Genomic DNA, 14586 nt, shown 5'->3' with positions numbered 1-14586 from the left:
CCTGCGATGGCGGTCTCGTCCAGGTGGGAGCCGGGGGGCCGCTCGCCCCGGCCCTGCTGCAGGAGGAAGCCGCACAGCACCCACACGGCCACTCCCGATCGTAAATCCATTTCCGCGTCTGCCTCGCCGCTTCCCCCGCCGCTGTCAGCTCCTCCTCGGCATCGGCCCCCGCCGCCGCCGCTGCCGGGCCCGCCCGCTTCACCTCAGCCCCGCCGGACCCCACCGCCTAGGCGGGAGCGGGCTGCGCGCTCCGGGGCTGCGGCCGTCACCAGCTGCGGGAGGGACTGCGGGTTATTCTTCGGTGTTCCCGCCTAAGCGCGGCTTCCCGCTGCCCCGGGACGGGCAGCTGGCACCGGCACCGGCGACTGCACCAGCCCCCGCCCGCCCCCGGAAACAGCAGCACCCCACCCCCCCCGCAGTAGTCTCTCCCGGGAGAGCCCACCCCCCCGCGCAGCAGTGGGCTCTCCCGGGACAACCCTACGCCCGCTCCGCAGTAGTGGGCTCTCCCGGGAGAGCCCTGTCCGTGTCCGTGTGTGTGTGTGTGCGTGTCCAGCAGTGGGCTCTCCCGGGCTAAGCCTACCTTCCCTCAACCTCCCCCGGTCCGCTCCTTTCTCCCTCAGCTGCGGCCTCTCCCGGGACACCCCCCTCCGCCGCGATCTCTCTTGGGCCAGCCCCGCTTCCCCCCCCCCCCCGCCCCGCCCCCCAGCGGTGGTCTCTCCCAGGCTCCGCGCGCCCCGCTGCGCACCGGGCCCTGCCGCCGCCGCACGCACGGTGACAGGGGGCGGAGCTTACCGCCGCCGTGCGAGGCCCTCCGCGGGGCGGGGCCGCCCCGCTGCAAGACCAATCAGGGGCGGGCAGGTAGCCACGCCCCCAGCTTCCTCCCCCTCCTTCCCCACCTCCTCCGGGCTCCGCGAGCCCGCCGCTGAGCCGCAGCGGCCTCTGGCGGGCGCAGCGGGGAACGCCCAGGCTGGGCGAGGGCCCGTGGCGCGGCGAGGAAGCTAAGCAGGGACAGCTGTGAGCAATGCCTGTATGGGTGACCATACTGGCTGCAGCCTGCCTCCAGCCCCGGGGAAGGCTCGTCAGAGCATCCCAGATGTCAGAGCATCCTGGCTCGTCAGAGCATCCCGTCTTGCTGGAGCACGCCGACACATCTGAGCACCCCAGGTCGTCGGAACACCCTGGCCCACTGGAACACCCCACCTCATCGAAGAACCCAGCTCACCAGAGCATCCCAGGTTGCTGGAGCACCCTGACACATCGGAGCACCCCAGCCTATCAGGACAGAGCATTTTGATGCCTGAGCGTAGTCGCTCGCAGCCGGGCCCGGGATTCCACACTGAGAGCCCTTGAGAACTGCAACACCCCGCTGGGGCCACTTGCTCCTGGAGGCATTGCTGCTCAGTGGCGCTGGACCACTGCCATCAGTGCCACTGGGGCCCACAGCCACCAGCGCTCAGAGTCCCCAGCCTGTGGTGGGGGACTGGAAGGTCGCGGGCTGAGGTTTCACATGTCCTTTTCCCTTGGCACCAGACCTAGAAGTGAAGCTCCCTGCAGAGATTGGATCTGGCCCCAAAACAGCTCTGCAGCCACCACCCTGGAAGCAAAATCCCATCCTGCTCCTGCCCCGCTGCCCTGAGGGGTGTCAGCCCTGGCCCTGGATCAGGCGCCTGCCAGCCGGGCAGTGTCCAGCGCCACCACCCCGGGATGAGTGATGAGAGCACCGGGATGCAGGACAAGGGGACTGGCATGCAGGATGCATGACAGAGGGACTAGGATGCAGCATGCAGGGTGTGGGGACTGGGATGCAGGACACGGGGATGGGATGCAGGATGCAGGACAGGGGGACCGGGATGCAGGATGCAGGGCAGGGAGACTGGGATGCAGCATGGGGGGGACCAGTATGCAGGGCTGGTGCTGCAAGGGGAGCCGCAGCACCGGTGGGTGCTGGGGATGGAACACAGGCCTGGCCACGGAGGTGAGCGGGCAGTGCCAGGCAGGGGGGTCCCAGGCAGGTCCCAGCCCTGTTTCTCCGTGCTGGCATGGAAAAAGATCCCAGGTGTGGGCAGGGGGTCCCTCAGGAGCCCCTGGGGCTGTGACACACCCTGGGATGAGCACGGTGACAGGTACACTTGCCCCTCAAAGAACAGCCTCACCTCCATCCCTGGGCAGCCACGTCTCCCCTGTGAGACCCCCCCAGCCCCAGGCTGGGCACCCAGGCCCCTCACGGGCAGCGGGTGCTGCCTTGGGTGCTGCGGGGGGACCTGGCCCTTGCGGGGACCCTTACAGCACCTGGGTCTCCTCTGGCCCTGACCCCGCAGGAGCAGGCTGCCCTAAGGGGGGCTCTGCCCCTGCAGCAGCCCTGGCACCCTGCCATTCACCCTCTGGGGCAGCAGGTCCCCCCCCTCCCCTCACCCGGTCACATCTTTCCCCACCCAGACCCGAGGGCAGGGGCCGCCCTCCCTCCCATGTCCCTAGGCAGCCTCGATGGCCGGTGTGGGCTCCCCACCTCAGCCCCCCATGCACCCCTGCCTCTGCCTTGAGGTGTCCCAGAGCTCCTGGGCCCCGGGGCTGGCAGTGGGCTACCCCAGCCTGTCCCTGTCCTCATCCCTGTCCCCGAGCCGAGCCCTGTCCCCAGCCTGGCCCTGGGGGGACAGGCACAGCTCCAGCCCTGGGAGCCAGACCCCCGCCTGCTGCAGCGCAGCCCGGGGCCAGGGCACAGGGGGGTGGGGGGGTGGGCAAACCCCAGCTGAGGGTCCTGCCCCAGACCTGCTGCGGCCTCCAAGTCCCCCAGCCCCACAGCTGGGATGGGGATTGGGGGGTCCCACAGTGTGGGATGGGAATGGGGATGGGGGGTCCTTCAGCCTGGGATGGGGAAGGGGAGGCCCTGCAGCCCCGGATGGGGATGTGATTGGGATGGGATGGGGACAGGGGGTCCCGCAGGCCAGGATGGGGGTGGGATGGGATGGGGATGGGATGGGGATGGGATGGGATGGGATGGGATGGGATGGGATGGGATGAAATAGAGGGTCCTGCAACCTGGGATGGGGAAGGAGGGGTCCCACAGCCTGCGATGGGATTGGGATGGAATGGGGGGTCCTGCAGCCCGGGATGGGTATGGGATGGGACGGGATGGGATGGGATGGGACGGGATGGGATGGGATGGGACGGGACTGGATGGGACAGGACAGGACTGGATGGGATGGGGGGTCCTACAGCCCGGGATGGGACAGGACGGGACTGTATGGGATGGGGGGTCCTACAGCCCGGGATGGGCATGGGATGGGTTGGTGGATCCCACAGCCTGGGATGGGATGGGATGGGATGGGGTGGGATGGGATGGGATGGGATGGGATGGGATGGGATGGGATGGGATGGGATGGGATGGGATGGGATGGGGGTCCTGCAACCTGGGATGGGGAAGGGGGAGCCCTGCAGTCTGTGTTGCGGATGTGGAGTCCCACAGCCTGGGATGGGATTGGGATGGAATGGGGGTTTCTGCAGGCTGGAATGGGAATGGGGGCAGGTCCCGCAGCCCGGGATGGGATGGGGGGCCGGGGTGTAACTAGGCGCCAGGCCGGGTCGCGGGGTGATGCCGGGGGGTGCTGGGGGCTGCGCTGCCCCGGGACCCCTCAGCCAGGGCACGTCCCACGGGAAGGCCCCGGGCCCCGGGCAGCCCGAGGAAGGAAGCGGCGGGGCGGGCGGGACCGGGCGCGGCCCAGGGAAGTTTCTCCGCGGGACCGCCCGGGGCGGCGGGAGGCGGCCGCTGACTTCCTCCTCCTCCTCCTCCTCCTCCTCCTCCTCCTCCTCCTCCTGCTGCCGCCGCCGCCGCCGCCGCTCCGGCCCCGCGCCCGCCGCCGCGCCATGCCCCGGGGTGAGTGCGGGGCCGGGGGGGGGCCGGGTCCCGCCGCTGGGCGGGGGGCTGCCGGAGAGGGACGGGGGACCCGCTGCCGGGGGTCTCGGCGGGTCCCGGGCCCGGGGCGGGGCGGCGGGAGGAGCTGCCCGCCGGGGCCAGGACGGGGACACCGGGAGCCGCCCGGGGCGGGCCGGGGGCTAACGGGGCTCAGGGACAGCGCGGTACCGGGGGCGCTGGCCCGGAGCCCGGGAGCGGGACCGGCAGCTGGCGGGACACGGCGGGGGCCAGAACCGGCTCGGCCCGGTCCCTCGGCGGGGCCGCTGCACCCCCCGCACCCCCCGCCACCGCACCCGCATCATCCACCGCAGCCGCTGCACTCACCGCCGCTGCACCCCCCTGCCACGCACCCCGCGCCGTGCAGCGGTCCCGCTGCCCGCACTGCACAGGCTGCACCGCTCACTGCACGCAAGGGCACTGCCCGCCGTGCCGGGCGCTGCACGGGCTGCGCTGCACGCCAGAGGGCACTGCCCTGCGCCCTGCACTGCATCCTCTGCCCCCTGCCCTGCACTGCATCCTCTGCCCCCTGCCCTGCACTGCATCCTCTGCCCCCGGTGCCCCCTGCACTGCACTCTGCGCCTGCTGCACTGCCCCCTGCACGGCACTGCCCTGCACGCTGTGCCCACCGCACTGCTCCCTGCACCTGCTGCACACTGAGCACTCCACTGCAACACCCAGTGCATGCACTGCAGGGTTCTGCACCGCACACTGCACCCACTGAGAGGGACAACACCTCACGCCATGGGGCACTGTACACATGCTGCACCACACATCATTGCAGTCACACACACACTGCACCCACTGCAACACCCATGAACAGCACCGCACTGCACACACCTTGCAACATAGCTGTTAACTGCATATGCCGCACGTTACATGCTGCAGTGCTCATTGCAACACTGCACACACTGCAACACGTGTGTCACTTGCTGACACCGCAACACAGTGCAACAGACGTGCTGCAACAGGCGTTCAGCAGATGCAGCACAGGCACTGTAATGCACACTGCATCCCTGCCACTGTTGTGCCCACTGCACGCCGCAGCGCACACTGCAGTGCTCACACCACTGTGCTTTCACATGCTGTGGCGTGTTGGGAGGTGTGGGGGTGGCACAGCACAGCGCGGTCAGCTTGACTGTGTGACAGGGCTGTCCCTAGGGTGGGTGTCTGGCTGTGGTGGGTGGTTCTTGTGGGGCCACCCCAGGCCCCCCGGCTGGGTGGATGGTGAGTCTGTGCTGTGGCCCTGCAACTCCCCTTTTGTGAAAGTTGCCAGAGCTTGGGGAGAGGCTTTGGGGAGCCCTGTCCTCTCCTCCCAGTGTGGGGCCATGGGGGGATGTGCTGGGGGGCAACAGAAGGCTGCACTGTGCTGTTGGTCGAACACCAGTTCCTGATTCTGCTTGTGCCACCTCTCAGTGCCGTCCCGCTGCCAGCTTGCTGCAGAATGGGGGCACCCCTGGGTCCCTGAGTGCCTGGGGGAGAATGCCCCCGCTGGGAGTGGCACAGTGTGGCCATGGCTCTGAGGGTGGGCACATGGTCTGGGCTCCTGCTGGGCTCGCTCCTCTTTTCTTGGTGGAAGGAGAAGCTTCCGAAGTGCCAGTGGTGGCATGTGGGGACATTGTTCAGCCCCCACCACCTGGGCTGAGCTGTCGTGGGTGTTTTGGCTGGAGTGGGCAGCGGGGTTGGTGCTGGGACCACAGGGCGCAGGTAGCTGGAACATCCGTGGGTGCAGGTATGCTTCTGGTGATGCTGGTAGGCGCCCAAGGCTGGCACACCTCATGGCAGCAGTGATGCTGGCCAGCGGGTGTAGGTGTGGTGTGTGCCCTGCATGGGCTGGGAGCAGGGGCTGGGTATCCCATGCCTGGGGTTTTGGTGTGACCGTAGCATCGGGAGGTGCCAAAGTGGCCTGGTGCTGGCATGCTCAACACACTGCCTTGCCTGCGCCTTCGCCGTAGGTGTGAGCAGTGCCAGGCTGTTTTCTCACCCCGAGGCCATGGAATGTGGCCTTGCCTGGCTGGCCCCATCCCTCCATCTCCATCAGTCCCAGGATCCACCCAATGCAGGCAACTGTATCTGACCGAGAGCAGCCCTGGCCAATGCTGGCCTCAGCCCACTGCTGGGTGGGGGAGGGGGTTTGCTGGCCAGGGCTGGCCCTGGTTCAGGGGCTGCTTGTGCACCACAGGGGAGTCTGGAGCCGACTCTGGCCCCCAGTGCTGCTGGCTTTGGCAGTGCCTTGAGCAGGAGGCCAAGGGTAGGGAGCAGCTGTGGCTGTGCTGAGAGGCAGACTGGGACCCAGTGTTGGAGCTCTCCAGCCCGGGAGGGAAATAAAATGAGGAAATTAGTCACGACGAGCCTGCAGCTGGAAAATGAGGGAAATCAAAACCCTTCGACTCAGCATGGAAGTTATTTTAGCTACGATGACAGGACCGTGGGACAGAACTGGGGTTACCGGGGGCAGTGCACCTTGGGGCACATCCCACAGAGTGGGGACCCCATCTCGGCCACACCAGCACTGGGTTCCCACCGTGGCTGTGGCAGAAACCACCCCCACCCTGCTCCTGCTGCGGTGCTGGGCCGGCACGCTTTCCTCCACGGTGTCCCCACTTGGTATTTATAGATTTTATTAGTTTCCTCTTTCTGCCTGCTGAACCAGTGACAGCACTGGGTGGGGGGGCGGCTGCGCTGTGCTGCTCCCTCTGCAGAGCAGGGTTGATCATGGCTGCTGATCCGCAGCCCCGCGTGGGCCCGGGCAAGTCCGTGATGGACCTGCTGCCTGGCCCACGAGCACGGGCAGTGACATGCTGGCTGCAGGCTCTGTTCCCTGCCGGCACCACACTGGGTGCGCGGTGTGGGGTGCACAAGGTTCGGTGCATGATATGGGGTGCAGTGTGGGCTGCACAGCGTGTGGCGTGTGATGCACAGCGCACCGTCAGTGGTTTGCGGTGCAGGGTGTAGGGCGCAGGCTGTGCAGCACGCTTCAGTTTGGTGGGGTCAGGTTTGGGTGCCACCAGGCTGGGGCTGGCCAGGCCAGCAGCAGGAGAGGAGCCCGTGGGGGCGGCTGCTCCGCTCCCCTGGTGGAAAAACCCAGCAGGGGTATGCCCTGGCTGTGAGTGATGGTGAGCGGGTTTTGCTTCCCTTTTCTGCTGAAGAAGAGATGAGTCGTTTTTCCCGTCCCCGGCTGGTGGCAATGGAGGGGTGGGGAGGTTGTGGGTGCATCACCCACAGCCTTGCTCACCCACCCGTGCCCTCTCTCCAGCACCCCAAATCCTGGGCGAACACCCCAGCAGTGCGGAGGGTGGCTGGGGTCCTGCTGGGGTGGGGGGTGCTGGGCCCTGGGGCTGGGCATCATGCAGACCCCCAGTGCTCTGACTCTTCCTCTTCCTCCTCTGGTTCCCCTCCTATGGGGCCAGGGTGCAGGGCTGGGAAGGGGCAGGTGCCTCCGGTGCCACGCACAGGCTGTGCCCCATACCAGCTGTGCCCCCCAGCCCCACAAGGCCACCCAGCATCTCTAGGAGGGCCAGAAGGGGTTAAAGGTGCTGTTGGCTATGGACTTCCCAGGAGAACAGAGCTGGCCTTGTGCAGGCAGTGGTGCTGGCAGCAGGCAAGGCAGGCAGCACACCAGGGCCAGGGGTTGCACTCACCCAGTGTCCTCAGGCAGTGGCTGGGCTGCCCAGGGTCCATGGGCTGCAGGACCCTCGAGTGGCCTGGTGTCGGGATGCTACCAGGACCATGGGTGACCTCCAGTCTCTGCCCAGTGCTGCCCCAGCCCTATCCTGGCTGGGGGGTCCTGGCTGCCATTTGGCATGGCTCCCGCCTCCCCTCCTGTCACCTTATGGTGGGGGGCTGGGGCCCATGTGGCTGTGGGTTAGGGACAAAAGTGGCCCCTGCAACACCCCTCATTCCCCCCCAGGCAGGTGAGGGAGGGCTGGGGCTAGAAGCATCCGTGTGGCGAAGGGGCAGCTCTGAGGGGTCCAGAGCTGAAGCCCTCCTGCCACCCTTGTCCTCCTCCCTGGCACCCAAAGCGGGGCTCAGGGCTTTGGCTGCTGCAGGGGCTCTCATCTGCACTAGGCCGCCTCCCCAGTGAGCAGTTAGCCCTGGCATGCAGGTACACAGCCATACCTTGTTGTGCCACTGGCCCCGGCCCCACGCCCAGGGTCAGCAGTGCCCATGGTACCAGTGACGGTGAGAGCAAAAAGGGTCCTGCGCGAGCACCCGGCTCCCACCACGGCCCCTCCACAGGCTGCATGTGCGCCCGCGTTTGCTGCTTGCCGGTGGCAAACCTTGGGCCACGCTGGGGTTTCACAGCCCCAGGGGCCCTGAGTCACAGAGAAGCGGTCCGCTGCCCACCGCCTGCTGCTTCCTCCTCCTTTCCTCTGTTTCCCTGTAGCAGCGATGCTCTCATGAGCACGAGCATTTCCACTTGCACGCCATCCCCTTAGCAGCCCTGCTGACTCAGCCTGGGCCTTCCTCAGGATAGGGATGGGTGCCAGCTGGGTGCCAGCTCATCCCGGGGTGCCAGTGGCCCCACGGCCGGTTTGTGGGTGTGGGGTTTGAGCTCGGCGTGACCAGCACATGCCATGTCCCACTGTGGGACTGTCGCAGGGCCGTGGCTGGTCAGGGCCCTCCCTGCTCCCTGAGGGATGGGGAGCTGCAGTCAGGAGGGGCACCACTTTGCCCCTGTGCCCTGGGAGAGCCACTCCTTGCACCCCACTTCTGGCTGTGGCGGCTTCCCCGGGTCCCCCGCCAGGGCCAGTCCCTGCCGGTCTGTTCCGCTGCCAACATTGTCCTTCGGCTCTGGTGGCTCTTCCCACCCGTGTTCTTCCCCTGGGTAATTAGTAGACAGTGATGGGCTCTGGTCACATCCCCCCTGGCTGCTCCACCGATGGGGCATCCCCGGGACCCCAGTACTCCCTGGGGTGCCCTGGTGGCTTCTTGGGGCAGCAGACTGCCCCCACACTCCACTGACCTGGGGTCTGGGGCTGCTGTGGGACCCCTCTCACTCCCACCCAGCTGACTGGGTGACCCTGGCTGGCACTCAGAACCCACTGTCCCAGCCTGAGGGGATCCCCTGGTGTCACACCACAGCCAGCCAGTCCTGGCAGCCAGGGGACCTCCGCCTGGGGGGCAGCAGGGACCCTCTGTTGAGCCCCCCATGTGCTGCAGAGTGGCTGCCCAGATTGCAAATAGCTATGAGGACCATGGGGTGCCCGTGGGGACACCAGTGACCTTGGGGTGCCTGTGGACCATGGGGACAGCAGGAGCCTGGGAGTGCCAGGGGGCTGTGTGCCTTGTTGGGGGCTTATGGGGCACCCTCGGGTGCTGTGATGCCTCAGCCTGGCTCCTGCTCTGGGGTGCCGCCCCTCATCCCCCCCGGGCCCCTCCACCTCCCTGCCTTCCCCATCTATTGCATCCCACATGCCCTCGTACCCCCAAGCCGGGTCGCGCCTCAGTGATGCCCCTGCAGCGGGGATGCTGCACCCACTGCTCACAGCTCCTGCATCCCACCGTTTGGGTGGTTTTAAACCCACCGCACGCTCCCTGTGTCTAGCTGAGCGCGGTGCTGCTCGGCGCACCTCCCGCTCCTGGAGGGGAATATACAGTTTTGCAAAGGAAACCAAAGGCTGGAATTTAGAAATAACCTTTTGGGTTGGCTTTTTTTTGTTTCTCTTTGGTTGGCTAGTTGGTTTTTTTTCCACAAAGCAAAGCCTGGTTTGGGTTTATTTCGGCTGGGGAGTGGCTGGCTCCAGCTCCTGGCAACCACATGCCTGCCGGCCTTTGGCTTAGGAAAAGAAGGGAATTTAAATCTAAAATACGAACCAAAATGGTTTTCCAGGAAAACTCTTATTTTTGCCGTCTCTTCTTCAACCTGATCTTATCAGAAAAGGAAAAAAATAATCTGCTGCAGTGCTGCCAGCTGCCCCGGAGGGGCTGAGGGAGAGCAGGGCAAGTGGGGTGCCCGTGCCCCCCGAGCCTCACAGATGACAGGGGAGAAAAAGGTTGAAACCAGGTCAAATAGGTCCCAACTAGGTCAGATAGGTCCAAATGGGGTCAGATCAGTCCCAACAGGGTCCCAACCAGCTCAGCCAGGTCCCTGCCATGGCGCAATGGGGGCAGCTGCAGCCTGCTCCAGGCTCTGCCCCGGGGTACCCCCTCAGCCCCAGGAACCCTGGGCAAAGGGACAGGGTGGCTGCAGGACAGAAGGGGCACGGGGGCTACGGGGTGCCACATCCCCTGGCCCCACTGCATCAGTGTGGTCCCACCAGTCTCACTGGTCCCCAGCGGCGGGGGGCAAGCAGGGTGGCCAGGGCTGGGCATTGGCGCAGGGCTGTTTTGGGCATGATGGGGCTGGGGGTGACAGCTGAGGGTGGGCAATGACCCAGCGGCACCACTGGATGAGAAATGAGGGTGCGTTGGGCATTACAGGCAGTTAGTACTTTGTCTGAGTTGGGCGGCCCCCACAGGCAGGCAGGACCCCCAGGTGGGGGCCAAGGCACTGGGGTGTCCCCAGGGGTTCCCTCCCCAGCACTGCCTGCTCCCCTGTGTCCCCTCCCCTGGTGCTGCATGGTGATGGCAGGAGGCAGCAGGGTGGCATTACAGCCCCTGGGGAGGGTACCTATCCCTGGAGACGGTTCTGCACAGCCAGGGCAGGAGCTCAGTCTCCCATCACCCTCATCTGGTTCCTTCTGCTCTCCCACTCCCACCCACCCTGCTCCCGCTCCCCCTGCTTCTGCGCCCACTGCCCTGGTGCACCTCCTCCCGCTACCCTGCTCCTGCTCCTGCTCCCACCCCTCTGCCCTTTCTCCCACCACCCCAGCCTCCCGCGGCCGCTCCAAGCCCCACAGACCCTGGTGGGGGTCCCACTGCCTGCTCTGCCTGTACTGTCACCGAGTCCCCCAGGCTCTGCGCCGCCCCGCCCCCCCGTCTGGTGCGAGGAAACCCTTCAGGCTGCGTTTGTTACCAAAGCAGGGAGAAAATCGAGGCCGAAGGCCGTGCGAGCAGACCCGGCGCTGCCGTGGCCGCCCGGCTTCCTGCTGCGGGCAGGCGCTGCCTGCGGGGGGGCTGCCTGCCATGGCCCTGCTGCACCCCGGTGCTGCGGCTCTGCTCACAGGCTGAAGAGTTGGGGATGCCCCCAGCCATCGCCGTGGAAGCATTTTGCAGTGGGGAAACTGAGGCAGGGCACTGCAGGGTGGCTTCGGCAGCGTTCGGGCCAGGGTCCTTCCCACTTGTCCTGCCTGTACCCGGGGATGCGGCGGTGCAGGCAGGGAGCCAGGCAGGGCGGGGGTCACGGCGCACCCGGCCCCGCCACGGGCAGGAAGCCGGGTGTCAGGCCGGGAAGAGGAAGAGCGACTTCCCCATCCGAGGGGGCAGGGTCCGGTGCGGTGGGAGCTCGGGACGGGGGACACGGCCCCTTCACCCTTCCCCAGCCACACTGCCCCAGCCCTGCAGCCCCAGGGTCTCTGGGGAAAGGGGTCCCCGGCCAACCCAGGGCTCTGGGCAGATGTGGCTTCCCTGGGCCCCTCCACCCTGGCACCTCCGTTCCCTCCCCATCGCTGCGGCACGTGTGTCCGCTGCCCCAGCCAAGGTAACCCTCCCACTGTGATACATCCTGTCGGGCGGCAGCTTTTCCCGGTGGGGAGAGAGGCTGCTGGCCCCACGGGTGGGCACCCTCCTGCCCCGGCACTGCGCAGTGCCCCCGCACCTCAGCTGGGCTGGGCTCAGCAGCACCCAGCTCCAGCCTGCAGCAGGAAGGGGAGCAGGATGCAGCCCTTAATGGCATTTGCAGAGGGAACCTGAGGAAAGCAAACAGGGAAACATGCGCTGGGCTCAAGGATAAACACAGCTGCCGGAGCGGACGTCAGTGCCGGGGGCCACGGCAGCAGCTGCTCTTGCACCCAGCCATGGCACCAGCACAGCCTCTGCCTCACCGGTGCCAGCACCAGGCTGCTCAGCGTGTGCAGCACCAGGGCTGGGGCGCATGGCAGCAGCCCCCCCGCCCCCACAGCCCAGATCTGTCCCTGGCCTCGTGCCCTGCTGCCTTCCATCCTGTACCTGGCTGGAGGCATGGCACAGCATGGCATAGCACAGGGTGCTGCAGCAGCCTGGCTGTCCTGGTAGCAGCATCCTGGGGACAATGCGGTCCCCATGCAGGCCAGCTGCAGTGGCACATGCATTTGCCCTGGGTCAGGGGATGTGGTTCCCCCTCAGGGTGTCTCTGGGCTGCTGGGGGCATGTGCCTGTCTAGAAAGCTCGCCCGGGCTGCGGGCTGGAGGGTGAGCCGAGTGTGACCCGTCCCTCTGCACCCTCCGTGGCAGGCCATGGTGACCCCAGCCTGGCACGCCTCCTGACCCTCTCTCCTCCCCACAGGCTGCTGAAGGGGGACACGAGGGTCACCAAGCTGCAGGGATGCAGAGCATCAAGTGCGTGGTGGTGGGTGACGGGGCGGTGGGGAAGACCTGCCTGCTCATCTGCTACACCACCAACGCCTTCCCCAAGGAGTATATCCCCACCGTCTTCGACAACTACAGCGCCCAGAACACGGTGGATGGCAGGACTATTAACTTAAACCTGTGGGACACGGCAGGCCAGGAGGAGTACGACCGCCTCCGGACGCTTTCCTACCCCCAGACCAACGTCTTCATCATCTGCTTCTCCATTGCCAGCCCACCCTCCTACGAGAACGTCAAGCACAAGTGGTACCCAGAGGTGTGCCACCACTGCCCCAGCGTGCCCATCCTCCTCGTTGGCACCAAGAAGGATCTGAGAAACAACCCCGAGACCATGAAGCGGCTCAAGGAGCAGAACCAGGCACCCATCACCACCCAGCAAGGCATCAGCCTCTCCAAGCAGATCCGTGCCGTCAAGTACCTGGAGTGCTCGGCGCTCAACCAGGAGGGCATCAAGGATGTCTTCACAGAGGCAGTGAGGGCCGTGCTCAACCCTGTCCCGGCCAAGCCCAAGAAGCCCTGCATCCTCTTGTGATGGGGCTGCTGGTGACCAGTGAGAGACAATGCTGCCTTTGCCCTGGCCCTGCTGCGCCCCGAGACACTGCTCGGTGCTGCCAGCTCCCCCTGCCTGCTCCGGTGCCTCTCCGAGCCTCGCTGTCCCCCCCAGGGATGGTGGGACTGGGGCTTGCCAGCCTGAAGCCACCAGCTTTAATAATACAGACCTTGTTTGCACTAACTGGCCACCCTGGGGGCAGCGTGGCTCCCACAGCCCTGCGGGACCCCCACCCCGGCCCTGGCTCTCAGTGTTTGCTTTTGGTGATGCCTCTCCAGTCCCGGCACAGAGCAAGGGGATGCCTGGGGTAGCCGAAGCCCTGTCCTGCCTTGAGCACCCCACAGGGACCTGTCACCTCCACCTTGAGCACCCCATGGGGACCTGCCAGCCCCATCCCCTGGCACCAGCACAGCTGTGGGGTGCATGGGGGGAGGCCCTCACCCCTCTGTGCCAGCCCCGGTTCTTGGCCACCTCTGAGCATCCTGCTGCCCTGGTGCTGGCACGGCCCCATCCCACCGCAGGGTGCTGGCAGCTGCGCCAGGAGGTGTCCCAGGGGGGTGTTTGGGGTAAGCTCAGCCTGGCGCAGCATCACCAACTCCCTGGGGCCAGTGCTGGGGAAGTCCAGTCCTGGCAAGAGTGGAGCCGGTGCTGCTGACAAATGCTGCCAGAGGAGCGTGTTCCCATGCTGGCCACCACTGGGGCTCTGGAGGGTAGCGGGACTCACCTGCAACCAGCTGCTCCCCGAGTTGCTTCTCCTTAAATAAAGAGACCTGCCCAGGCTCTCAGTTTCCTGTGCTCTCCTGCGTGCACCCACCTTTCCTGGGCATGAGGAACCCCCTGCGACCACCCCAGGGGGGGCATGGGTGCCCCTGTCCCGAGCTAGGTCAGGGCCACTCACCCTACCAGGGCCAAGCTAAGGGTGCTCATGGCAGCGCTGCTGCCTGCTGGGGGTCTCTGCCCAGGGAAGCCCGGGGTGCCCCTGCCATCGCCAGCCATGGCCTCTGGCCACCCCCATGCCTGCTTAGGGTCAGCACCGAGCTCCCTTGCAGGGGGCTTGGGGACATTGCACTGGGTGGAAATGGGGACATTGCAGGGGTGGGCGTAGGGGGCTGCGGGAGCAAAGCCCTCTCCCTGGCAGAGCCCCGGCTCTGGCTCTGCCCTGTCCTGCCCCACTCTGGAGCCAGAGCCACATGTCCCTCTGCCCAGGGTGTCCTGGGAGACCCCGAGTCCTGTGGCCGAGTGCCGAGGATGGTGATGATGGCAGCAGACCCAGCTGCTCGGCTGCACTTGCCACCCCCCTGCCAGCCCCCACGGGCTGCCGGCACGTGCTGGCCGGCGGCTGGATCCGACGAGGCCCGGCAGGGCCCCTGCTGCCGCGCACACGGGCCCCTTGCCTGGCCCCGGGGCCTTCCTGCAGGAAGGGCAGAGACCCGCCACCGCCACAAGCCGCCTTTGTTCCCTGCTGCCATTTCCCGGCCAGAGACGGGGGCCGCCGGGGGCCGGCGTGGGCGACGGTGCCGCCAGGCAGGGTGGCTCCAGCCGTGTCTCATCCCCATCCCCCTCCCACAGCCGTGCCTTGCTGCAGCCTCCCGGTGCTGATGCGAAGCGTGGCCCCCTCGGCCCCCCCAGCCTGGGAGGCTGCAACGCCGGGGCACGGCACGGCACGGCCCGGGAGGGTGCAC

At 66.8% G+C, this 14586-nt stretch overlaps 2 protein-coding genes across 12 annotated transcripts in view; one reads left to right on the top strand and one right to left on the bottom strand.

Moving 5' to 3' along the window:
- STIM1 (stromal interaction molecule 1) overlaps positions 1 to 804 on the bottom strand; it is a 100878-nt gene extending 100074 nt beyond the window's left edge. For 9 of the 11 annotated variants that reach the window (XM_037376456.1, XM_037376457.1, XM_037376455.1 and 6 more), the window contains exon 1: positions 2 to 376. In XM_037376456.1, coding sequence (XP_037232353.1) covers positions 2 to 110 — 109 coding nt within the window. In that variant the 5' untranslated portion in view covers positions 111 to 376. Of the gene's footprint in view, position 1; positions 377 to 580; positions 679 to 745 lie in introns of those variants that run through there. The other 2 variants (XM_037376454.1, XM_037376453.1) reach the window with 2 other exon arrangements.
- A 3022-nt stretch (positions 805 to 3826) lies between these two features.
- RHOG (ras homolog family member G) lies at positions 3827 to 13684 on the top strand. Its single transcript, XM_037377982.1, has 2 exons — positions 3827 to 3871; positions 12272 to 13684. Exon 2 carries the CDS (start codon positions 12311 to 12313, stop codon positions 12884 to 12886), a length of 576 nt encoding a protein of 191 aa, XP_037233879.1. The 5' UTR covers positions 3827 to 3871; positions 12272 to 12310; the 3' UTR covers positions 12887 to 13684.
- The last annotated feature ends 902 nt before the right edge of the window (positions 13685 to 14586 follow it).

This window comes from Falco rusticolus, chromosome 2 (assembly GCF_015220075.1).
Source record: "Falco rusticolus isolate bFalRus1 chromosome 2, bFalRus1.pri, whole genome shotgun sequence".
NCBI lineage: Eukaryota > Metazoa > Chordata > Aves > Falconiformes > Falconidae > Falco > Falco rusticolus.
Note: the sequence above shows the minus strand (reverse complement) of the source record. Positions and strands in the feature narration are given on the sequence as shown.